Here is a 24,881-nt window from a genome sequence, read left to right on the forward strand (position 1 = left end):
GAAACAGCGATCTGGCAGCCTGTGGAATTTGAGTCCGCAAACACAGGGACCAACTGGTCCCTGGCCCTTGAGTGACACGAGGGGACTGAACTGCTGGGACACATAGGACACCCCCTAGAGAGAGCCACTTCTCCAAGGTCGAGAAACATAAGTAACCTTCCACATACGTAAAAACACAAATAGAAATTTAGACACAAAATGAGATGACAGTGGAAGATAAAGCCCCAGAACAACTAAGTGACGTAGAGATAGGCAATCTATCCGGAATTTGCTATCAGAATGATGACCTAATGATACTGCAAGGCTTTTATTCATTCATGCATTTACTTGTTCACTCTCTCTGCAAAGCACTGTTGTAAGAACCCAGGGTAATAACCAGCATCTGAACTCCGTGAAGGGGAAAGACTGCGTGACACTGATAACCAGGTTGCAAAACAGAGTGATGGGGGCGGGGAGATGTGTGAGGGGCTATGGGACTTCAAAGGACTGAGAGATTACTTCTGATGGTGGATTTGGGGAAGGATTCACGGAGAAGGCAGCCTTCAACCTGGTTTTTGAAGGAGGACGTGATTTGGGGAAAGGGTGTTCCAAACCAAGGGACCAGCACGAGCCCAATCATGAAGGTGGAAATAGAGGACAATGCCAAGTGTTCCGGCAGCGCTGCAGCACAGATATGTAATAGGATACTGTGGGAGAGGAGAGATGAGACTGATTTGGATGGGGCCAAATCAGGGATGCCCTGAGGACTCATTTAAGGGTGTGTGTGTGTGTGTGTGTGTGTGTGTGTGTGTGTGTGTGTGTGTGTGTGTGTGTGTGTGTGTGTGTGTGTGTGTGTGTGTGTGTGTGTGTGTGTGTGTGTGTGCGTGCGTGTAAGGTCTTTGAGTGGGGCAGTCCTTTAGGACAATCAATTGCTCTGGCATCAGTGAGGAGGGAAGATTGACCATAGCAGCAGGGAAAACAGGTAGAGGTTATTTCACCCTGTGGAGTGGGCCTGAATGGGAGTAGAATGACAAGAGGAAAGGAGGAGAGGGCTCTTGTGAGAAATGAGAGAAGTAAAATCACTCAAACTTGGGAACTGGCTGTATATATGAGTGGGAAGGCACTTAGGATGGTTCTGAGCTGGGCAACAATGAGGGTTGATGGTTTCTTAATTAACAGGTGATTCAAGAGGAGTAGTAGTTTAGGAGGAAAGATCACGAATACAATTTTGGATACACAGATGTGGGCCATCTGGATAGAAATGTCGAGAGGGCAGTTGGAAGTCTTGGGAATGAAGTCAGAGATAGCAAAACAGACATCAGAGTCACCTGCATGGTGGTGACAGGCGGAACCATGACAGCAGATGAGGTCCTGAGGGACAGGTTGGGGGAGGGGTGTCACTGCATGAGAAGAGAGTTGAAGGAGACCCCAGGGGAGAAATCAGGGAGGAAAGAGAAAATCCAGCTAACACACGGACCAATAGTGTTAGTTTACTGGGAGTCCCAAGGAGATGAAGGGTTGAATCATTCACTGGATTTTGTTACTATGGTGAGACTGGTGATCACTGAGGGGACACTTTTCACTAGAGTCTTGACGATGGAATCCAGATTTCAAAGGGCAAATGTGTCAGGGGAAAAGGGAAATTAAATAGAGCATGCCCATTTTCAGGATACTTTGTACCTCAATCCAGGGATGTAACACACAGTATATTTGAGAATGATTTCAACAAGAGTGTGATTAAAGAGTATTTTTTTTTTTAATAGGTTTTTTCCTTGGCCGCACCGCACGGCATGCGGGATCTTAGTTCCCCAACCAGGGATCGAACCTGTGCCCACTGCAGTGGGACTGCGGAGTCTTAAACACTGGCCGGCCAGGGAAGTCCCTAAGGAGTATTTTTTGTAAACAATGAGCACCTTGCTTTCCTTACACATTCCCTACATACAGAGTTCCTTTAGGGTAGAAATGCTGTCTTATTCGTCTTTATACCCCACCTACCCCTGCCCTCTGAAAAGCCAAACCAGAAAAGCCAGGCCTTAACCCCATGACTGGATCTAAGCAGGTGCTCTAATTATCTGTGGTCTCATTGGGTGGATTCCCAGTGTGGCCCAGAACGTGGGGCAGCCAGCGGGGAAGGCCTATGGTGAGGTCCCTGCAGAGGAGCAGCTGAAGGCCATTTCCCACCCACCAATAATCCTCCCAGTATCACCGTTAATTGAGTGCTATGCACCTGCATTGTGTTAAACCAGACAGGAAAGTGTGCTTCTAGGCCCTGCCCTCCCCCTCCTTTCCCAAAAGCCTTCCCAGTCCATTTCAGGGCAGAGGGCTTTCTCCCTGCAGCTTCCCTGAACCCTCACCCTGGCTTCCCTCACTCTTCTCTTCGGGAAGAGATTCCTGCCTCTTGGACTGCCCTCTCCTGATCTTCTTCACCGCCTTCTCTTACTTGCCACGCAGATGTGACCGTGTCCTGTGGATTCTCCTCTCTATATGTAGTGGGGTCTCTCGGGGAGAGCTCATCCCACTCCAGGACTCCAGGACTTCCAAAATGCGCCGGCCCTTGAGCATCTGATCCAAGTTCCCTGTTCGTGGGCTGCTTCCCGTAAAGTGTCCTCCGGGCATCAGAAACTCCACAAGTCCAAAGCTAACCTCGTTATCTTCACTCCTAAACTTGCCCCTTCACCCACGTGACATCGTCTGCCACCCAACTCTGGCCACGCCCTGCTCCCTGACCCTTTCCCTTATATTCATTATTCACCAAGTGAGGTTATTTCCATCAATGAAATGTCGGAAATATCTCTACAATCCATTCCCAGCTTGCAGTTTCCACCACCACTTCCCTAATTCTGGCCCTCACATCATTTGCTTCAGCTTTTACAATTACATTTTAACTGCCCCCAGTTTCCTATAAAAGCCACTTGAAATACTATTGAGGCATAATTCCAAATACAGATATTTTCACCCTTCCACTTAATTTTTTGGCGACATCTGATTATATAAAATCCAAATTCCTTTGCTTGGCATAGAAAGTCCTTTTTGTGAAGCCCCACTTTAATGTTTTCATCCCGTGCCTCCCCTTTTCCTACTTAGTCTGTGTGGTAGCTGTCTTACCTCTTGTCCACATGGGTGAGATCACACTTGTCACTCAAGGCCCAGCTAAAATGTCACCTCTTAGGTAGAGTAGAATCTTCTACAGCCCTGCTCAGCAGATTTAGGGTGCTGTGTCCCTTGGGCTCTTATCACTCCTTTGCCAATACTATTCATACTTGTCCCATGACCTCATTCTCTCCCTGTCACCCCTCCTTGCTTGGGAATGCACATAGGGAGAGACTCTCTCATTAATCTTTATCTCCCTAGCACCGAGCAAGGTGCCTGATAGATGTTGGTGGAACTGAACTGAGACCACAGAGAGTCCTCCAGTTTTGGGGGGTTTTTTTGGTTTTTAAGCTTTTTAGCTAATGACTCTAGTGAATTGATTCAGGTCCCCTCACCTCCGTGGAATGCAGACTAAATTATGTGACAAGTAAATACCTTTCTTTTGTCAGAAACAGAAATCTATACCTCTTTAAACCATGGTCACTGGACTAGATTTCCCCAATAACTATTCCCTGGCTTTTTACCTTTTCCAGTACATTGCAACTGTCTTCTTTATGCCCTAATTTAGGTTTCCCCTGATCAATAACTTATCCTTGAGAGACAGACACTTCAGAGAAATGATTCATTTAAAACTTCTGTTTTTGTAGACGTCTTTAGGGAATGATTGTGATGGGGTGTGTGTGTGTGTGTATAGACACATATCCGCATAAACGTATTTGATAAGGAAATGTTCAGCAGTAGGCCAATTCAATAATTCATTTAGTGAATATTTCCTTTCATTCTTAATTTAAACCAGTCCTAGATGGCAACTAGCAGGGTTATTAACAATTGAAAAACATATTTCAGAAAACATTCAAAAGGCCAGCTTAAAAGACTTCGGTGGAGAAATGCTTAGCCGTGGCTGCGACAGTGTAAATGGAGTAGAATCAAATCAGAATTGAGAAGTGTGCCGACTGATTCCTGCTTCCACGGCTAATCGTGGGGACTAAGCATGTGCATCAATTACTGCTGAAAAGTTAAACTGACATTTTAAAATCCCAGTTTTTAAAAATTGCAGCAGTACTCAAAGACCCACTGCAGGATCTGACAGTGGACACGTGGGCTGCTCTAGGGATGTAGTTGAGGGGTAAAAAGTTGCATGAACAATATTTGCAAGGCTTTCATCTATATTCTGCTTTATTTGTGTGTGTATGTGTATATGTATACACACACATGTACAGGACACTTAGTTTCCTTAAGAATTTTTACTGAATGTTTGGCTAAAATACAGCCAACACTTAAGGATGTTCATTTTGAAATAGTGGTGCATACTGTTTAGATACAAACTTATGACTACCCTCAAAAAAAGCTTTGTGTTTTTCCCCTTAAACTTGGTGCATCACTGAGTACGGAGGAAGTTGAGTTGGAAGATCCAGTCCTGACTGAATAACTGGCACAAAGCAGGCTGGGGAAATAGCACGATGCCAGGTGGAGTTCTGGGTTCCTAGGGCTAAAATGTGTGACGACGGTGGCTCTGTCTGGTGTAGAAAGGGTGGCCTGGGTTGGAGCTGGCCAAACGTGGGCTGAGAGGAAATATACTTTGTTTTTCTGCACTGAAGCCCAGCGAGGACTTTCTGAAGTGTGTGGGGCAGAACTCACCCAATGCTGCCTCTGCTATACGTACCCTCCCGGCCCTTCCTTCCTGCTGGGGCCACTCTAGGCTGGACCCCTGGAATTGGTGCACATCTTATTTTTCTGAACCCGCAAATCCTATCCTTACCACTTATAAGGTCTCAACTATAAATATTTTCCAGAGCTCTAGCAATAATTAGACAAGCTACTACGAAAGAGAGAGCATTATACATCAGTTAAAAACATATGCAAAACCAAAGCTCATTAGAGAAAGATAATATTCATGCAGATTTTACAAACCGTGTCTTTAGGGTGGCCCAATAAGTAGAAATATGGGGACCCATGCTTGTCACTTTTCATGCACATGGAGAGACTGGAAGGTACCATTCCTAAAGGAAGGGGAGGAACAGCCTAGGACCAATCATTAGAATTAACAGAACCAGTGACAAAGATATAGTATTACTGTTAGAATCAAGATTGCTTAGTACGTTTAGAGCAGCTGAATAAAAATTATCTAGGCAGTAAGAATAAAGACTTTAAGTAAAGCTGACCCTATCAAGCATGCAGCAAGTGAAATTAGTGAAAGACTGAGCTACGTTCATATTCCAAAAGTAGATTTTTTTTTTTTTCCTCAAAATATTGAAGGCATCCTGAGGTGCTTTTAAGGAGGCACAAATGTTTAAAAAGTTTTGAAATTGTAACATCAGAATTTTTGCAGAATTTTCTCGTAATGATAGGGTGTTTTAGTGAGACCAGCTGTCATTTGAGAAGTCACAGTAATCATTTCTAAATTTTGAAAAATCCTCAAATCAAAGACATGGTGTGCCCATGTTTATATTTATGTTTTCTCTAATAATCTCATAAATTCTTACAGCTCTTTTCACCTGTGACAATTTGCTTATTTATATTCAAAGTTCACAGTTGACTTGCTGGCTGTAATTATTTTCTGGAAAAAAATAAAGCTGAAAAAAAGGCAGCCAGGTTTTTCCTGTTCTACATGGCTGTACTCACCTGTCTGAGGGCTGTGCTCTGAAACCAGCCTCGTAGCGGCTGTTTTGGTCTGTGTGTATCTCGGCCCCTGGGCTACAGTTCTTTACATACATGAAGATGGGTATTAGAAATTCTGGACTACCTGTCAGTGATCTCCGCGAGACAGGCCCCTGGGAGATGTAATAACCACTCCCTGCAACGCCTGACGCTATGTTCTCTCAGCTCCACACGGTGTGAGGTAGAGGGGGATGTGAAGTTACCGTGATCAGAAACACTTAATCCACGTGGCTCAGACATTTGGGGGCCTGATCCCCCCTTTGCCAGTATATACTGATGATATTCCCTGTCTGAACGCCTAACTTGCCCCACACATGCTGCCGCGTATCCACGGCTTCAACACGCAGAACGGAACAGCGCTCCGCATGGATGTCCCATTATGCCCCCTGGGATGGTTTTCATTGCACAGACTGTGTCTGAGGGGAGGGAGGCTCAAGGGTGGGAATGAACAATTTGAGGTTAAAGGGAAAGTAGAGCCTCTCTGTGGTGAGGGAACTAACGCTTAACAATGAATGTGAGGGGGGAAATTAAATTTCAGAATTTATTGAGTTTACCATTTAGCCCTGCCAAGATGCAAGTAATTCTGTACAAAAACCATCAAGTGGTTTTAGTGTCACACAGAGAAGGCTCTCATTTGGTTCTAAATGTGGGCTTGAAAGATACATGTGCTAGGAAACCTTGGACCAGAAGGTCAAATCAAAGAGCCCAGAATATGGTGGAAAAAATTGCTATGAAGGCTGTAGCAGGAAGCATGGTGAAATGTGAAAAACAGAGTTGCATCCTGTGCTAGGCATATCTGATGCGTATGTTATGAGTGTAAATGTTCAGTCCTAAAATTCAGGGTCCTGATGAGGCCAGGGTCACTATCTGTTGGAGAATGTGTGCCAAAAAAAAACAGAGACCTTTTGACAGAAGTGTAAACACAGATTCTTCTGTAAGCAAATGTCTGAGCTAACTTAGAGTTAACAGCTGTTTAGTCCAGGCTAAGTGTGTGTTTGTTGTTCTGTTAACATTTTTTTTGAACCCAAACAGCACATTGAAGAATGTGTGATTCTCAATGTTTAGAGATTTTGCTACAATTAGAGCGTGTAATTCAAGCCTGGAGTAAGGCATTATATAATCGCATTTTTGGTCCTGACTGAGGGAGTTCAGTTAAGAAGAAATGTTGGGATGTTTTTGTCAGAACAGGACATCAGGGTAACCCTATCTTTGAGCAAGGCTGTAGGCAGAATTCTCAAATAACAAAAATCCGGCCTTATGGATTCACTAATTCTTCCACTAGAAATGAGGGGTTTTGAGTACTTTAAAATGAACGCTGGTGAGTTATTTGATTAGGGAACACCAGGATAGGGCAATAGGCCCAGGCATCTCTGAAGGGATGCTTTAGAGACTTGACATTTGCTGGTTATGGCAGTTGGCTGGACCTACCCAGGAATTTGTCTTATGGTATTAAACTCCACTTTTAGTACCTGGAAAGCGGGGTTTTGTCGGCAAGCTCCTTCATAGGGGTCAAAGTCTTTTCTGTATCATATCTATTTTGAGACAAGAGAAAATCAGACAGTGGGGAAAACAGCTTTGGCATTTAGCACCAGCTTCATAATGGGTGTAGTTGAGGGGTCAGAAGCTTATCGTGAATCAACACCGTCATGCTCTGAACACAGGGTCAGGCTGTCCTCAATGAGGAGGGTGGGAGCTGAGCTCAGACTGTCAAAAAAAAGCCTGAGATGGAAATGGGAGGAAAATCTAGTCTCCTTTCTTTAATTTTAACAGTTGCAAGTCTGAATGGAGAGCGATTCAGATTTGATGGGCAAAGGAGCAGCGGGGTTGAGGGGGCGAGGCTCTGACAGTGAGAGGTCGACAAGACATAAAGAGAACAACAGAAAGCAGAAATTCCTGCAGCTGCCCTTTACAGGAGAGCTAGAGGAGACATGGATTTGTCTCCGGGGCCTGGGATTCTCTGGGATGGCACTTTAAAAATACAGAGTCCTGAGCCAAATCAACCCAATCCTGTGTGCGTGTGTGTGTGTGCATGTGTGTGTGCAGCTTTAAAACCATGATGCAAGCTTTCTTTTAACCTTGATCGCCTCTCCTCCCTTGCCCTCCATATAAAAACTATTCTCTGGAATTTGTGACTTCTTTGAGGCCCGTTCCAATGCTCTTACAGAGCTCAGCAGCGTTTCCTCTGAGAAGGCTGCCTCCTCCCTGGACTGTTGTGGAAGCAGCCCTCTCTTGGGAGAGCTCAGCTTCATGTTAGGGAAAGCAAGAGAAAGTTCTTACCAGAACCTAAATACAACTATCCAGCATGAGTTACTGGAGGAGTTGGAATTTTTAGGTTTTCCAAGATGCATGTGGAGCCCTTCTCAGTGGGGACTGGGAAAGGTAGCTGTTCATTCACTCATTTCCTCCAACAATTTAAGTGTCAGGGAACTGAAGGAGGTCAGACCTCAAGAGCTAAATGGGATCTTCTTGGTTGATTTCTTGGTTACTTCATGGTCTAATATATTTTATCAGAGTCTTAAATGCCTAACAAGCGAGGACTGGGGGAAATGAGTCACTTAATATATCCTGAAAGAGAATAATGTATGTTGGGAAAATATGCAAAAAGAAGGAATTTCATCATAGTCCAGGGTTTCCAATAAAATGATGTGAAGAAGTGGGATTTCACCCCCATCCGTAAAGCACTTTAATAAATGAGGTTTTGGCTGAGCAGTGGGGAAAAGAATTTCAGACTTGTGTATCCTTCAAGGAAGCCCCCTGCGTCTGACTCCATGAAACAGGAACTTAGTGGAAGTTTCATGATTAGTGAATTTCCTGGAGTTCCCTAAATGCTGCAGAGAGCAGTCTGGAGCCTTGCAGCCAAGGAAGAGCCCTGTTCTCTGTATGATACAGCCACAGTTCTGCCTGATGCCTGTCCTCTTCCCTGATCTGGCTCAGTGGAGGTGAACTGGAGTGATTTGTGGAAACACTCCTGGAAAAGGAAGATACACTCAACTGTGAATGTCAGAAGCTGAAATTAAATTTCAGAATTTATTATTGAAGCAAGCCACCTTTTGCCCTATTAAAAATGCAGGTGAAATAGTGCAAAGGCTATGGAACCACTTAAAGTTCCAATAAACGTGGTCTCTGAGGCAAAGGCAACAGAGACTCTCCCCATGTCTGGTGGGCACAGAGCCGTGCACCACGGACGCCTCAAGCTGTGAGGTTACAGAGCTCCAGGCTGAGATCCACGGGAGGGGAAGAGCAATGATTAGCAAATTTGCTCAATGGAGTTTTATCTCACTAACTTGGAATTGAGAATAATTCAGAATAGGTCTAAGCAGAAATTTACCCATACTCAGCAAGTCCTTTTCTTCAGAAAAAGTACAAATTATTAGTATAAGTATTACAAAGGAAATGCTTAACAGATTAAAGAAGCCAAGTGCTTTTCAAGGATCCTTAACACTCTAGAAGTACTTATTAAATTCCACGAATAACTAATAAAACCCATTAAAATTTTTTCATTAGAGCAGATCCTTTGAGACCTTTTAATCAGTCACCACACTATTAGAATCAATTGCTATACGTATCCTTATTCTTAGACTTTCAGCTCACCGAGGGCCAGGACTGTGTCTTACCTTCGGTGCCTGCAAAGTGCCTTGCACATAGTAGGTGCTCAGAAAAATCCTGCTTTCGTTGAGGAAATAGTAATGATATTAATTAATGATATTAATTACAGGATCTGCCTTACATGGAATATGTGGTAGGAGTATAATGTCTAGAGTTGACCTTTGTATGATCAGAGGGAAGAAAGGATTTGAACAAGTAATTGTAAACAAGATTATAGGGGTAGGCTTATAACATTCACATGCTAATGCGTATTATTAAAGAAGAATAAACAAACACTGCTTACTGCCATATAAGTAGAGACTGGTACTGCTTAATCTGGTGCTCTAATATTATTGTAAATCATTTTTATTTACTGATTAAAGGAAGACTTTTAACTATTTAGCCCATTCATTTCTTCAGCTATAGTCTGAATATATATAGTATGGCTCAAATAGACCTTTTCTTACTTAATGTAGTTACATTACACTTATAAAATGTAAACAATTTCATTTACCAAAGGCCTGTAATACTCAACACCTATCAAAGATACAATTAACTTTGAAAATGGAAGTGCAGGCAGAGGTCTAACTCACGGATCGGCTACTTCTTTCCCCAAAGGGAGATGTGGCCATTTGATGTTAGTTGTCCCTGGGCCACTGGTATTCTGAGAATTTTGCTTCCTCCTGGGAACCCTGCCTGGCCTCCTAAGACCATTGAGATCATTTACAATCAAACTCACTTCAGCATTCTTGTCATAAAGACCTGTAATGTTGCTTAAGAGAATCGACAGGTCAGATCACCAACCGAGACTGGAAAGCATAATTCTGTTTTCTTTGTTTTGATGAGATTTGAACAGCAAATATTACCAGGGCAAGGCTCTGCGCTGGTCTGAACTGCTTGTGGAGGACATTTTTTCATCCAGCGGCGCCTCTATTTACCCTGGCCCTGGCTCTGTGGCTCAGTGTGTACATCAAGCAAAATGTTCCTTGTAGTCCCTGAATGCTAATGAAAGACACCTGTATGTCAAGACAGGGTGAGAATGTGCATAATATACTCCTATGCAGCTTTAGAACCAGGACGCATGCTTTCTTTTTTCTTAACCTTTTTAGATTTAATTGTAACAGCAAGAACCAGTATTCAGGAGGCCGCTGCTCCTGCCGTATCATCTTTTGATCCTTTCCTCAGTATGACGGAGTCAAGTTTCCTTCTTCCTGCTAGTTGTTGAGATGTATGTGTCAGGGGAGGGGGAACCCAAGCTCTCATTGAGTTTATAATCAACAAATTCTTATCCTGAGGACGAGAGTGGAGTTGAAGTGTCTATCTCCTGAGCTGCTCTTTCAAGGACTTAACTATGAAAGCAGCTTCTCCTCCGAAGCCCTTATCATTTCCCCGCCCTCCTCACAGCTGCCCAGCAGCCCCTGTGAGCAGCCACTACGCTCGCTCGTGGCTGCATTTGCTGATTTTCGCCTCTGAATTGGCTGAGGTGTGTCTGCCGATGAGTGTCACGGTAATTATGGATGGCAGATTTGCAGCATATTTATTCCCTACCTCAGCTCACTTGGCTTCACACCATCGATTGTGTAGTCGACAATCTGACAGATTACCTGGGGTATTTTTTTCTTTCCATTGTACCTGCGCTTATCTCTCTGTCACAGATCACCTTAATGACTCTGAGCAAGAGAGTTTCGTATTTCTCTTGACTGAGATCAGCTTTTCCCTGACGTGTCCAAAAGTCCAGATAAGGGTCTTGCTTCGAAGCTGTTCTGAATTCTGAAGGTATCAGAGGGAGGGTTGAGGGTTATCACCTAAACCCCTCCAGAGACTGTTGTTTGCCAGTCTCTTCACCTTCAGAGTTCACTCTTGCCCAGGCTGTGTTAAGCCTCTACACTTCCCTAACAGGTAACATCTGCTATGGATTCTGATAACTCCCTTTAACCAGCTTTTAAGGCTGGATTTTATGCCAAGATTGGGATCTTAAAGGGCAAACACAGGAAACAAACACAAGATTATACTCACAGTTGACAGAAAAATCAGTTTTCCTGTCATTAGGGTGCATATGGACAAAGCGGATTATATCCTTGGTTACATCTACTAGTAAGCTCAAGGATTTTCGTTCATCGTTCTTGTTGCTGTTGTTTTGTTACCTGCACCCCTTGCCAATTTTATTAAAACACACTCTAGCCTATCTTGGGCAACAACAAAAATAACCAAATTGTGTTTCACGAGAGAGTCTATTTAACTGATGCTGGAGGAATCGTGATGTTGCTTAGCTTCGGGCACTGGGGGCGTCTGCATAGTCTGTGAATGTGTGGCCACTTCGCGGCTCGCTCCTGGTGCCGCACAAGTTCCCAGAGCAGGCTTGGGACTGCTATCCTTAGAAAGGCCTTCTTGCAAGGCTGGCCTTTGGCTGGCATCTGGGAACGTGACTGGCGATCCGTCCCCTACGCTAATATGTAGCTTTCCTTAAGCGATAAGGGCGTCTCACTGTACCTCAACTGTTTGTACGAACAATGTGGTTTGTGCTCAACACCTGCTCTCCTTCTTGGGAGTCTGGAACTTGGGTACGTGCCAGGCAGAGGGTGCCTGCAGGCCCAGCCCCCAGGAGGAACCTCGGGTGCCGGTCTCCCATGCACCTTGCAAGGCAGCCACACGGTCGTGCATATGCTGCTTCATTCTTGTTGCTTCGGGAAGAATGCTCTCTGGGTGGCCTCTGTGCCCCAGGAGGCCCACAGGCAAACCTCTGAGTGTGGGGTGGTCTTGGGGACCCTGAAGCAGCCTCGTTAGTCGTTGTGAGGCTCCAGAAACATCATCTGAGGCGTCATCCTCAAAAATGCTGATGTGATCCCTAACCTTCTTGGTTTCTTACGCATAATTTGGACTTAGATTTTCCTGAAGAACTAATGTTTACTTAGTTTATGACTATTCTTTCACTTCCCTAAAGGAGATTGCTTCACTCTTTTAAACTTGTTCTTTTGTGACGTAACCTCTAAAATTATTTTACAGTCAAAATCCGTGTCAAATCTAACATCAGAAGTAGCAGACAAGCTCTACCACTCCCCGTGTGTATGATTTAATGTTACATTTTAGAAGAATACATTCAGAAGTTCTGCAGTACTGCTGGCGTTAAGAGTATTGACAATGGGTCCCTCAAAAGTGTGCCCAGATATTTATCAAACTCTCTGTGTTGGTTAATTTTGGAATTTAACCTTAACTAGATATTTTCAGACGACCTTAAGAATTAATGGGATAACGTCGACATGATCTTGAATTTTGGTGCTGTTCAAAAACATGTTTTTATTTTTTTGCTTCGAGGCAGTTTCATGCTCGTGCATTACAGTCTGAGTTACGCCACGCTGGTTGGCAGACTATCCTAATTGCTCTCTACAGAGTAGGGACCAAATAGTGATTCTACAGAAAGAATAGAAAGTTCAGGAGACCCGTGTTGTTCAGGTTAATTTTTAAGATTAATTTGTTAGAACAATAAGAAGAGCATTAACTCTATGAGAACCCCTGGATGTAGATAACAGGTCTTGTCATGGAGTGAAACACACCTTTAAAACGAGATCTTTTTCAGAAGTGATAGAATCTCACAGGTCGGTTTCATATTACTGAATCCCTTTATGTGCTCTAGGGTGCAAAAAGGTATTCTATTTCAAGAGTTCAGATTCTTTGCAAAGGGATGAATGCCAGTGCCATTACACAGGCTCAGGCCTGCGCTTATTGCTAATATTAATAATTAAAATTATTTAATTAGATCCAAGTATTAAGGATGGGAAGCTATGAAATATTTCCTTGGGCATACAGCCAACCCTACAGAAATTTCTGAATGGTGTCCTACTCTTAATGTGAGGGCTTACCAGCCCCTCCTGTAGGCTTTGGGTGTGTTCAAGACCCTGGAAACAAAGTATTTAAGGGCCGTGGAATTCAGATATTTCAACTGAATGCAGGATTATATCTGTCCTGCTAATAAGGAAGTGTTCAGTCAATTATTAGGTAACTTAGGCAGAAAGCATAATCTGAGAGGAAAATGTACTATTTAGATTTTGGGGAATGGAAAGGTGAAAATGAAAATCAAATTTATCTAGATCAACAAACAATTTGAACTACTCATTCGATCAGCAGTTAGATCCTATTTCCCTAATCTGGACAGGTATTATCTGCGCTACCTCTGTACTGATATCTGTCTGTCTGTGTCTGTCTCTCTGTTACTCCCTGTGGTTAATTAAAGACCAGCTCAGGTTTCTCTGCTTTTCATGTAAAGACCACGCAGCACTTTCTGATATGCTAGGGTAATGATGTCAGCCTCGCCTTAAATGGGCTGCTGGGAAATAACACCATTAAAGACTTCTGAAGGCAAACCTATGAATTAAAAGGCATTTTAAAGCCTTCCTCAAAAGCATCCAGATATACAACACAGGGGTGAATTTTTGGGATATCCCTAAATGCCAAGGCAATGCAACCACTGCATGAACTGAAGTTTATGTTTTAATCTTCACACCTTGAAGATTTGGTCTTGCTTGTCCCCTGGCCCCGGTTACACATCTCACGGGACAGTCTGCTGCACGAGACATTTTAGGAAATAATTGATAAATTACTGTGGACTCAAATGAACAGAGGACTATCAGTCAAATTACAAAAGCTCTAATACAGGAATGTGGCAAGAACTCCCAGCACACTCAGAGATGCCCTGAAGGTCCTACATTTGCTATTTTCAACATTACCTAAATACGGGAGCAAAAGAAAGAGCTCACAGAAATATATACCTTGTGCTTAAATATACACATGTGTATATACCTACAGCTATTGATCACTAAATATATATTTAGGTAGAATTAGGGAACTGATGTAGTTTTATAAATAAGCACAGGCATTTACAGCACACAGAAGAAACAGAAAAAAGGTGAATCAAAACGTGAAACGTACCATACTCTGGGACCTGCCCCGTCCCGCGCTTCAGCAGCAGCCTGACTCTTCTTCCTCCAGATTTGATGAGCTCTATTGCTCTGGCGTGTGTCATGTCTCTGGTGCTTTCCCCATTGATTTCAATGATCTGATCTCCTACCTGTTAATTAAAGAGACATCAAGTCAGCCAAAGATGGTTTTATTCAAGTCGCATTTCCAACAGATTAGAGAAGCAGCCGTAGATGACCAGTTTCCAGAGAGCAACTGAACAATTTGGTTGCAGCCTGCCGCTTCTTAGAAGAGGCTAATCCCTGGCTACATCCTGGATCTGACCACCAAACTTTATTCACCTTTATACAACCTCAAATATTAGACCATGGAGGTTGTGATATGTCACTTATATTTAGCCAGTATGGCAGAGGCCACAGTTGAACTGTTTAGGATTTTCTTAAAAAATTAGGGAATATGTTTGATACTGCAATTCAAAGTAAGCTGGCATCTTTGCTTTGAATCAAGAAGTAAATATTTTAAGGCTTTTTCATTGAACACATTAGGCAGGCATCTAATTCAAAGTGTTGGGTGGAATGATTTGTTTTGGGGCTTCTCTGAGAATTTTTGTTATGCATCATTTAAACTTTCCTGGGTGCTATTATGCTATTGCTTTCTTTGTAAACAGTGGTTGGTTGATATTCAAGTTTGATGATGAATTTTCTATCACAGTCCTTTGAATTAAAAATGAAAAAAAAAAAAAAAAATGAAAAAAAAAAAAAAAAATGACTCCGTTCTCCACACATGAGTAATGCCCTTGCTAAATCTTTGCCATGCTGACACCTGATTGCCAGAAACTGGTTAAATACCAATCCCTCTTGAATTGCTGGATGTGCCTGGGTTCCATTAGCAGTTCCCGTTTAGCCTTTGTGAATAGATATTTGGAATAAAAGAGGTTCAACCATGAGCACCTCATGTAACTCCCACAGTACCATTACTGCCAGGAAACTTTGAATTAAAGTATGTTTGATTTCAGTGCAAGTCACTTAAGACAAATTAGCCAGGAAAAGCACAATAAGTTGCTTTGCAAAAATGCTGTTTTAGTTGGGTTCCTGAAACAAAGCAGATCTCAGCCTAAACTCCATAATGCAGACAGAATTGCAAATAAACTCCCTACAGGGGAGCAATATCTAGGTTGATGCTTCAGGCTGGGCAAGAACAGGAAGAAAAAGTTGCTGTCACAATGGCAAAAGGGCATTAAAATAAGCCCCTTCTCCCAAAGGGGGAGGGGGGCAAAACAAACACAAGTTTATTGTAGCAAGGAAGTGACATCTCCACCTAAAAAGGACTCCCTAAGGGGCAAGGATCCCAATGTAATGAAGGTAAAGACTTCCCACTTTGTGTACTCGGTGGCCTTTGGAAGTACCCTTTTAAGGCAGTGGAAGAGGTTGGCCTCACTGTTACGAATTCCACATTCCATAGAAGAATCACAAAAGACAAGACTAAATTAATTAGTTGTAGGGCCAATGTTTGCACCATTTTTCTTCAGGTCTCCCTAACTGTCACCTTTCCCAGGAGGCAACGGGCACAGCCTGAGGTCCAGCAGCTAGCCTGAGGCCACATATCCAAGCCAGTAGCAGAAGAGGGACCAATTATCCCTCTCCCAGCAGTCCTCACTGAAACCTCAAGGCACAGTATCAAATTGTAGAGATAAAAACAAAAGTTCCGATGAAGTTGTTATAATAGAGTCTTCATTCCCAGCTACTCTCTTCAGACTCACATACCTGAATGATTACTAAACATCTTCACCTCGATGTCCGGCAGGCCACTCCATCTCAACACCAGCAGACCGGGTGTTTCTTTCTCCCAAATTAGTTTGTCCTCTCAATTCCTAATCCTGGGTGATAGCACCACCATTTATTTACCCAGGCCAGAAACCCGGGGGTCCTGCTGAGCTCCTAGCTCAATGCAGGTCTTTACCTGGATTATTCCAATACTCTCCCACCAATGTCTTCTCATTGTCACCAGTATCATTCTTCTAAGGGAGATCTCCCCAGCTGCATCATGCTGACGGAGGCAGGTAGGGCCTTCCATGTGCCGTTGTTCTCTTGCCTTCTCCTCCCGATAGGCCTGGTGCTCTCCCAGTCTTCCTCAAGGCCAGCCCAAGCTCTTTTCCCCTGGGATGGCTTCCTAGACCCTGTCTTCCCCTCGGGCAGAAGTGTGCAACCCCTCCGCTCAGTCATCGCTGCGCCCCGCTATGTTATCTATGACACCGCATTACACAATTATGCTTCTCAGTCTTCCCTCCTCAACTTTGAGCTTCTTCACTCATCAGACAATTTCTGAGCACTGATTATGTGCTAGGCAGTCTACTGGGGAGATCAGATAAAGAGAGATAAATGGTATAGCTTCTATTTACAACATGTTCTGAGTCTAGTTAGAGAAAGTGGGTAAATAAGACAATTACTATTCAGTATCTCTTTGCTCTGACAGAGGTATTCACAAAGTGCTAAGGGAAGAGAAGGGAGGGGCATCTAACTTAGAAGAGTGGGGCTGGTAGTCAGAGAGAGCTTCCTGGAGGTGGTGACATCTCAACTGAGTTTTGAAGTATCAGTAGGAGTGCCCCTGGTGAAGGAGGAGGAAAAGCATTCTAAGTAGAGAGGACAGCATATGCCAAGACCCTGAGATTTGACAGCAAAGCACTGAAAACTTTGAACAAGGGGTAAGCTGACCAGGGGAGCAGAGTGGTGTTTAGGAATCTCCCTGAGACAGTGTGAAGGGTGGATTGGAGAGAAAGTGGGAGACTGAGGAAGGGAGCTGAAGTTGTGAGGCTGTCACATTGTTTATCCAGGTGAGAAACTGGGAGACTGTGGGGAAGAAAACCATGGGACACATGAGGGCAGGGACTAGGCCCCATTTGACTGTGTATCTTGTATGGGGCGCACTGTACCTATTTGTGAGTGAATGAATGAAGCATTTCCGCACGGCTCATCTTGAGAACCATGCGGGAACGGGTTATAAGCACTCTTGACCCCAAACTCGAACCCTGACAGACAGCACTGCCTGAGGACACTTCTGTTTCAAGACTGACATTTCAACAAGAACCCTGTGGAAGGCGAAAGGTATCTTGTGGTGGGACAGAAACAGTCACACTTAGAAAATCTGATGTTTTCATTCTCTTGTCTGTTTGTTATTTTCCCTTTTCCCTACTAAGAGCCATGAGAATTAAGGGAGAAAAAATTAGCCGGGGAGAGAGAAATGGTGGGTGGGGAGATTGTGTGGGAGGTTGAGAAGCAGAGGGGTTCAGGGGCTGCACGGGGGCTGGGCTGACCTCTCTGGTGTGGGATTTTCAGGATTGGGCTCCGGGAAGAGTTAGGGCTGTTATTTTTATTGAGTTCCTGGGAGCCTGAGCTGACCTCTTGGCTTGGCAGCTTTCCGTGTGAGGTCCCCTCGGAAGGAGAAGAAAACAACTCTGATGCTGGCTGAATCGAGGGTCCTTAGTCCCTTGTCTAAGACTTTCTCCCAAGCCCCTGTCCATTCCAGGGTGCCAGTGGAGACGGTCTTCCTGCCTCACTGGGAGCAGTGGAAGTTTGGGAACAGTTCAAAACCTTACCAAATTCAGAAAAAAAAATTTTGAGGTGGGACGCTGGTCAGGCAATGAGATGGAAATGCTGCCACGGTCATAGATCTGAACCTTACAGGTGTTCTGGGCAGATTGCAAAAGTGGGTCAACTCATTTGGATCTAGTGTCAGTGGTAACAAACTCGGTCCAGGCCCAGCCTCAAGACTCCCATCTCTCCTTGTGAAATGACATAAATGGTAAAAAGGTTTACTTTCCATTTTCATTCCAATATCAGCCTTATATAGAGTCATTTTACAGGGAGCTCCGTAAATAAATTTGGGATGTGATTCCTTTCACTTTCACCCTCTTAGCATCCGATGAATAAGACGGGTTTGTCAGAGGGAGAAGAGGTTCTCTTTACCTTCCGACCTCCATACAGCTGCCCAGCTGCAGCCATTTGAAGTGTCCCTTTCCTACACTGCAGTGAACTGTTTGGAGGGGGGCGGTTAATTTGATAGAACAACCGCAGTGACAGTGGCAAATGTGCGTCCCGTTCAGGGATGAAGAAAAAGACCGGTTGTGACTCTGATGTAGTCTTCTTTTCCCACACACCGTGGAGCTATTTTCTATTGAGCTGCATTACTAAAATGAAACTTTAAAGATCTCCTCCACTTGTTCTTAGAGAATTTTTAAAGTATCAAGTTCTAGTTAGAATTGAGAGAGAGATGGGGGAGAGGAAGAGGAAGAGAAAGACACACAGACAGACAGACAGACACACCCAAACCAGGTAGAGGTAATTCAGGAATGTGTGTGTTTGTTCTGTGTGGATCAAGGAGATGTCACGTGCAGGAAACTAACCAAAGGACATAAGATGAATCCTAGGCATTCTTTTTTTTTTTCCTGTGGAAGAAATGTTTTTATCTGTGGTCCCCTTGGGGAAACTGACAACCTTACAGCAGTGTCTCAGGGGCAAGGCGGAGTGAGAGAAGACTGCCATTTCTTGGCCCAGTCTAACAAGTTCTGCATTTCTGCTCATTTCTATTCACATCTTGGCAGATTTTTCTTTAACAAAACTATTACCAAATCCTTGAACTTGCTTGAGGCCCTGCAGGTAAAACCTCTCTTCTTTTTTTTTTTTAAATTTATTTTATTTATTTATTTATTTTTGGCTGTGTTGGGTCTTTGTTGCTGCACGCGGGCTTTCTCTAGTTGCGGCGAGCGGGGGCTACTCGTCGTTGCGGTGCACGGGCTTCTTATTGCGGTGGCTTCTCTTGTTGCAGAGCACGGGCTCTAGGTGCATGGGCTTCAGTAGTTGCAGCACGTGGGCTCAGTAGTTGTGGCACACGGGCTTAGTTGCTCCACGGCATGTGGGATCTTCCCAGACCAGGGCTCGAACCCGTGTCCCCTGCATTGGCAGGCGGATTCTTAACCACTGCGGCACCAGGGGAGCCCAAAACCTCTCTTCTTATTGGAAAGCCAAGGCAGGTAAAAGTAAAAGTTTCAGTATATATATATATATTTTTGGCCACGCCACGCGGCATGTGGGATCTTAGTTCCCTGACCAGGGATCGAGCCGGGGACCCCGGCAGTGAAAGCGCCAAGTCCTAACCACTGGACGGCCAGGGAATTCCCAAAAGTTTCAGTATTTCTTAGCAGTTAATAGTTCAGGTTGTAAGAAAAAAAAAATTGAACTCTGTACTGTATGCATTTTTGTAGTAAAGTCATATAGAAAGTATTTGGTTTGGCTCAACTAAATCTTTATACGGACTATATTAATCCTGGACTTACTTCAGCCCCAAGTCTTGGTAGTTTCTGCTCAAGGCTTGCTTGGATGTCTCCACAAACGTGCCTGGCTGGTTGCAATCAGCTAATTGCCCTCACACCACAAGAACCTATTTCACATGATTATACATGACTGAAGTGATCCTAGATTATGATGACTAGGTGTGAGGAATTGCGCTCCTTTAGGATTTTATGCCAACACAATGATCGATGTCTCTAGTCTGTGTTTCATGAGAGACTTAGCTGTGGACCATTTGTGTGGCTAATGGTCCGAGGTCACAGGTTAGCTTTGTCATAATTCTTTCCTTACAGGCTGGTTTCGCCCGCTGACTCTAGACCCCTCACGAGCAAGGAGTGTACCTACTGCCTTTGTGTCATCTATACCTGTCACAATTCCTGACAAGTAGGCCCTCGGTTAATCACGGTTGAGTAAATGAATGTTAGCTTTGCTTTTCAGTTATAGTGACCGTCTTCGTTTTCATGAAAGTTCAGCTTTTGTGCACCTTAGCATATACCGTAAAGCTTTCTTGAAATACTGCCTTAGGCACTTGCAGCCAAACCGTAACGATTTCAACAGTACTTTCAGGAGACCAAATGAAGTTTCAGTAAAGGTGACCTACACAAATTGTTAGAGACAGGTATGTTATTGTTATGGGAAACAAATGCTAAAGGATCGAGAGAAAGACGAAGGGAGGCTGAGTTCGAATAAAATCAGAAAAACAGAATCAGAATTAGTCTTCGCTTCTGCCTGCCACAGGTATCATCACTAGGTGCTCTGACAAAAGGGCACCTGGGCCATAATGGCCCTCCTGGAGCAGAGGACAGGCTGCTTTTCAACTCGAGAATGACCGTTAATATATCATGGCTGTTTTCACAATTAACCTGCGTTAGATATTATTTAATAACTATTACAGTAAAATTCTTTTCCAAGGGGTTACACTGAGTGCTTTGGTTCACCTTCCCATGTCTTCCGTGAGACTGGTGATTAAATTAGATGGCATCCAAGTGCCTATTATAGGACCTGGCTCCGGTTACAAACTGCTGTGCACGATTGCCTCAGCAAGGCACGGAAGCCCATCAAGTCAGCAGGCTTTTCCAGAGAGAACTTCTAACCCCACTGGAAATTGAAATTCAGACTTGAGAGCACTGAAACTATGTGGATTTTATTTGCCTCAATTAATTCATATGTTGAGCTCTGTCTGAGACTCTATGCTATGTTCTAGACGGTAATCACTTAAAAAGAAAACACCCCAACATCTCTTAAGAAACTTCATCCAAAGAGAAGTGTGAAAGAGCCCTGGTGGATTTCCAGAAAAGTCCTTAATCAAGGTTATACCCGAGCACATACCTGCTTGGAAGGGTCATGGAGGTGAGGGGAACGGAAGGGGAACAAGAAGTTATGGGCCGCTGCAGAGTTCTGAGGGCTTATGCCTTGATGTGTGTAGGGAAATCTTTTCCCTTTAGAAAAGATTTAGTCACAGCTCAAAAAATGTTCCGTCTCTGACTCGGGCAGGGGTGGTGCCTTGGCTGCTCACTCAAGTCAGGGGGCCGCTGTGGTGGAGATTCAGGGGGCACTCTTCGTTCAAGAGTTTCCATTTCTCATTCTTACCTTTAAAATCCTCTAAATTAAAACATGGAGATATATCTGAAATTTCAAGATAATGTAGTAGCCCAATTGTGGAAGTCAACTCTAAATTATAATTTGGTATCTTTATCACCAAAACTTTCCTTTTTCTTTGTCAAATATTACTAACACTAATCTCATACGGGGAATTTTATTAGATTGCTTTTTTTCTAAATCTCACTCTTCCAGGGCTTTTAATTGGTGTTGATGTGACCTTCCTCAGGTCCCCCATTCCCTGCTCTAGGAATGCTTTCTGGGTGGAGCAGTTCTCTTTCTGTGTCTTTGCAGATGCTGTTCCCTTTGTCTAGACTCTGCCTTTCCTCGTTCAAATAACTAAATCCTGCTCATCCCTTAGGGCAAAGCTCAGGTATGCCTGCATCCAGGAAGCCTTCTATGATCCCCCATCAGTCCTGGGTTGGGTGCCTTCCCTCAGCATTTCTTTAAAAGTTGGCCCTCCATTTCCACAGGTTTTGAACCCACGGATTCAACCAACCATAGATGAAAAATATTTTTTAAAATTCCAGAAAGTTCCAAAAACCAAAACTTGAATTTGACATGCCTGGCAACTATTTACATAACATTTATATTGTATTTATAACTACTTACATAGCATTTATACTGTATTAGGTATTATGAGTACTCTAGAGATGCCTCAAAGTATGATCATGTATTATGAGAACATATTTTATATGCAAAATATTTGCAAATACATTATATATAAGTCGTTTATATGTAAATGCTATGCCATTTTATATAAGGGACTTGAGCATCCTTGTATTTTGGTATCTGTGGGGATCCTGGGACCAACCTCCATAGATAACAAGGGACAACTTTATTGACCTTTGCCTATCACAATGCTGTAAGCCCTCCAAAGGCAGGGACTCAAGTCACATGGGAAATACCCATACAGATTTGTTCAAAGGATGGATGAACAATTGAAAGAAGGAGCTTTCAGAATCTGTGTTTTGACTCTATGTTCCTTATTGTTTAAACCAAATTTAAGCAAGATGTGTAAAAAGTTTTAAATTTGGTTTCATGGTATATGTCAACCAGATTTGACCATGATCAAATAATATAAAGTGTACGTAAGTGCCTTGTAAACTCTGTATTATACAAATATAATCTTTTATTATTAATTGTAGTAGTTATCATTATCACCACCATTGTCATCATAATGGTAGAAGAGAGAAAAAAATGAAACACAGTGGTAAGTTCTTCACAATGAATCTAGGAGAGAAGCCGCCGAGCTGCTGTAAATGTATTTAATGGAGAAATAAGGCAAACAATTTTCTGAAAATATCACTGAGAGGTTAAAGTCCCCAAAAGTGCTGCCTTTTAGGAATTCTTATAGGGTGTTAATGCTGTTTTTTAATTCTATGATTTTGATAAATAGTTCTTAGAAAAAGAACCTCCTTGAATGCTGGGCAGATAATCCAAACCCTAAACCAGGACAGAGAGATAACTGCAAGTGTGGCAACAGACAGAAATACAAAGAAGATTTTAAAGACAAGCTGGTTGAAGCAAAATATTTCCTATGAAGGGAAAAATAAGCACAACCATTCCATTTTCTATGTTGGTTTGACTGCTCAGGCAAGAAGAGGAGACTGGAGAAATATCTTAAAATCATCCGCTTGAGCAAGAATAGAAAGCTATCATTCGCAGCTCAGCTAGTGGCTTATTCATTTGCTCAGAAATCGCTTACGTTAGGTCATGAAGTCAGTTTCCCTAGTTGATTGAAAAATAAACAAAAGCAAATCAAAAAGAAAAGTTTCCATTGTGGACCGATGTAGGCTGTGATTTTCCTTCCCTGGATGTAATTGAGAGAAAATGAGGGATTATTATTCTGCATACTTATCTAATCAGATAGATTTATTTTCCAGATGCAAGCGTTGGTCTTTGTGCGATGACTGCTATATAGGCACATGATAACCACTCCTTGTTTTCCTGAAGCTGACCTACTTGCAAATTGCCTTTGCATTTACTTTGTGTGTGTGTGTGTGTGTGTGTGTGCGCGCGCACACATCAGTTCCAGACCTGATGTTAACAGTGTGAATTAGAGTGAAAGGTATACCCAGATGGATGTATCAGTCAGCTGGGATTTTGAAGATAATTTAATGGTGGGACTATTTCAGAGGTGTGGGCAGGGTTAAGACAACCAAAGAGGGCTGTTGAGGCACTAAATAAGTATGGCAGATGCCATTACCATCTCTGGTTTGGAAGACCCCGGGGGAGGATAGAAAGTAACAGGGACCTAGTGAGAGCTCGAACCGTGAAAGACGGGCCACCTGACTGGAGCTGTAGTTGTCAAGGAAGGAGCACTGCTGGCCCAGAGCACTGAGGCAGCGAGCAAAAGGGGTCAGAAATGCGCCAACCTCTCTGTGGCAGACAGAATCACGTCCCCGCAAAAGACATCCACACCTAGGCCCTGGAATCTGTGAATATGTTACCCTACATGGCAAAAGGGACTTTGCAGGTATAAGTTGAGGATCTTGAGATGGGAAGGTTCTCCTGCTTCTCTGAGTGGGCACAATATAATCACAAGGGTCAAAGTCTGAGAGAGAGATTTCAGGACAGAGGTCAGACGTGAGGGAAGATGCTCTGCTGATGGCATTGAAGATGGAGGAAGGGGCCACAAGCCAAGGAATGTAGGTGGCTCCAGGAGCTGGAAAAGGCAGGGAAACGGATTCTCGCCTAGATCCTACAGAAGGAACTAGACCTGCTGGTAAGACAATTTGATTTTAACCCACTGAAACTGACTTGGAATTATGACCTCTAGAACTGTAAGATAATAAATTTGTGCTGTTTTAAGCCACTAAGTTTGTGGTAATTTGTTATAGCAGGAATAGAAAATGAACACACTTTTCTCTCTTCCTGCCCTCTGACCTCCCACTAGAGCTTCTCATCAGTCTAACCCAACAGGAAACCAGGGGGCAAGAGAGTGTGGGTGATGCAGACATAGCGATCAGTCCCCCAGGACACAGCATAGGGAGAGGAGGAAAGAGAATGGATCGGAGGGAAAGCAAAACAAAAGAAGCACCAACACTGAGGTGGGATGGGCACAGATTTTAAAACAATGAATGAGTATGACATATGAAGGCTGCTGTGGTCTGAATGTTTGTATCCCGGCCCCCCAAATACACATTTGAGATCCTAACCTCCCAGGAGATGCTATTTGGAGGCAGGGCCTTTGGGAGGTCATTAGGCCAAAAGGGCAGAGCCTTCATGAATGGGATTAGTGCCCTTATGAAAAGAGACCAGAGAGCTCCCTTGTCCCTTCCACCTTGTGAGGACACAGGACCAGGAAGTGGGCCCTCATAAGACATCAGATCTGCTGGTGCCTTGATCTTGGACTTCTGGCCTCCAGGACTATGAGAAATCAATTTCTGTTGTTTATACGCCACTCAGTCAGTGGTATTTTGTTATAGCAGCCTGAATGAACTAAGACGAAGGCTTTAATTAAGAAAATAATTTAAGAACAAGACATAAAAATCAGGTGGTGATAACCTTGCCCGTACTGGAGAAGCTATTTTTGGAAGCCTTTATTTATTTATTTATTTTTAAGGTTTTTTTTTTTTGATGTGGACCATTTTTTAAAAATATATTTATTTATTTATTTGGCTGCTCTGGGTTTTAGTTGCGGCACACGGGACCTTCATCGCTGCATGCAGGATCTTTTAGTTGAGGCACGCGGGCTCTTAGTTGCGGCATGTG

At 43.4% G+C, this 24,881-nt stretch overlaps 1 protein-coding gene across 7 annotated transcripts in view; it reads right to left on the minus strand.

The window, feature by feature from the left end:
* Positions 1-24,881, minus strand: part of MAGI2 (membrane associated guanylate kinase, WW and PDZ domain containing 2) — a 1,336,469-nt gene that overhangs the window by 51,054 nt on the left and 1,260,534 nt on the right. For 5 of the 7 annotated variants that reach the window (XM_082473412.1, XM_082473411.1, XM_082473409.1 and 2 more), the window contains one exon: positions 14,236-14,374. In XM_082473412.1, coding sequence (XP_082329538.1) covers positions 14,236-14,374 — 139 coding nt within the window. Of the gene's footprint in view, positions 1-4,980; positions 5,070-14,235; positions 14,375-24,881 lie in introns of all 7 variants that reach the window. The other 2 variants (XM_082473414.1, XM_082473413.1) reach the window with 1 other exon arrangement.

The sequence above is a fragment of the Balaenoptera physalus genome (genome assembly GCF_965194825.1).
Source record: "Balaenoptera physalus genome assembly, chromosome: 8".
NCBI classification, from domain to species: Eukaryota; Metazoa; Chordata; class Mammalia; order Artiodactyla; family Balaenopteridae; genus Balaenoptera; species Balaenoptera physalus.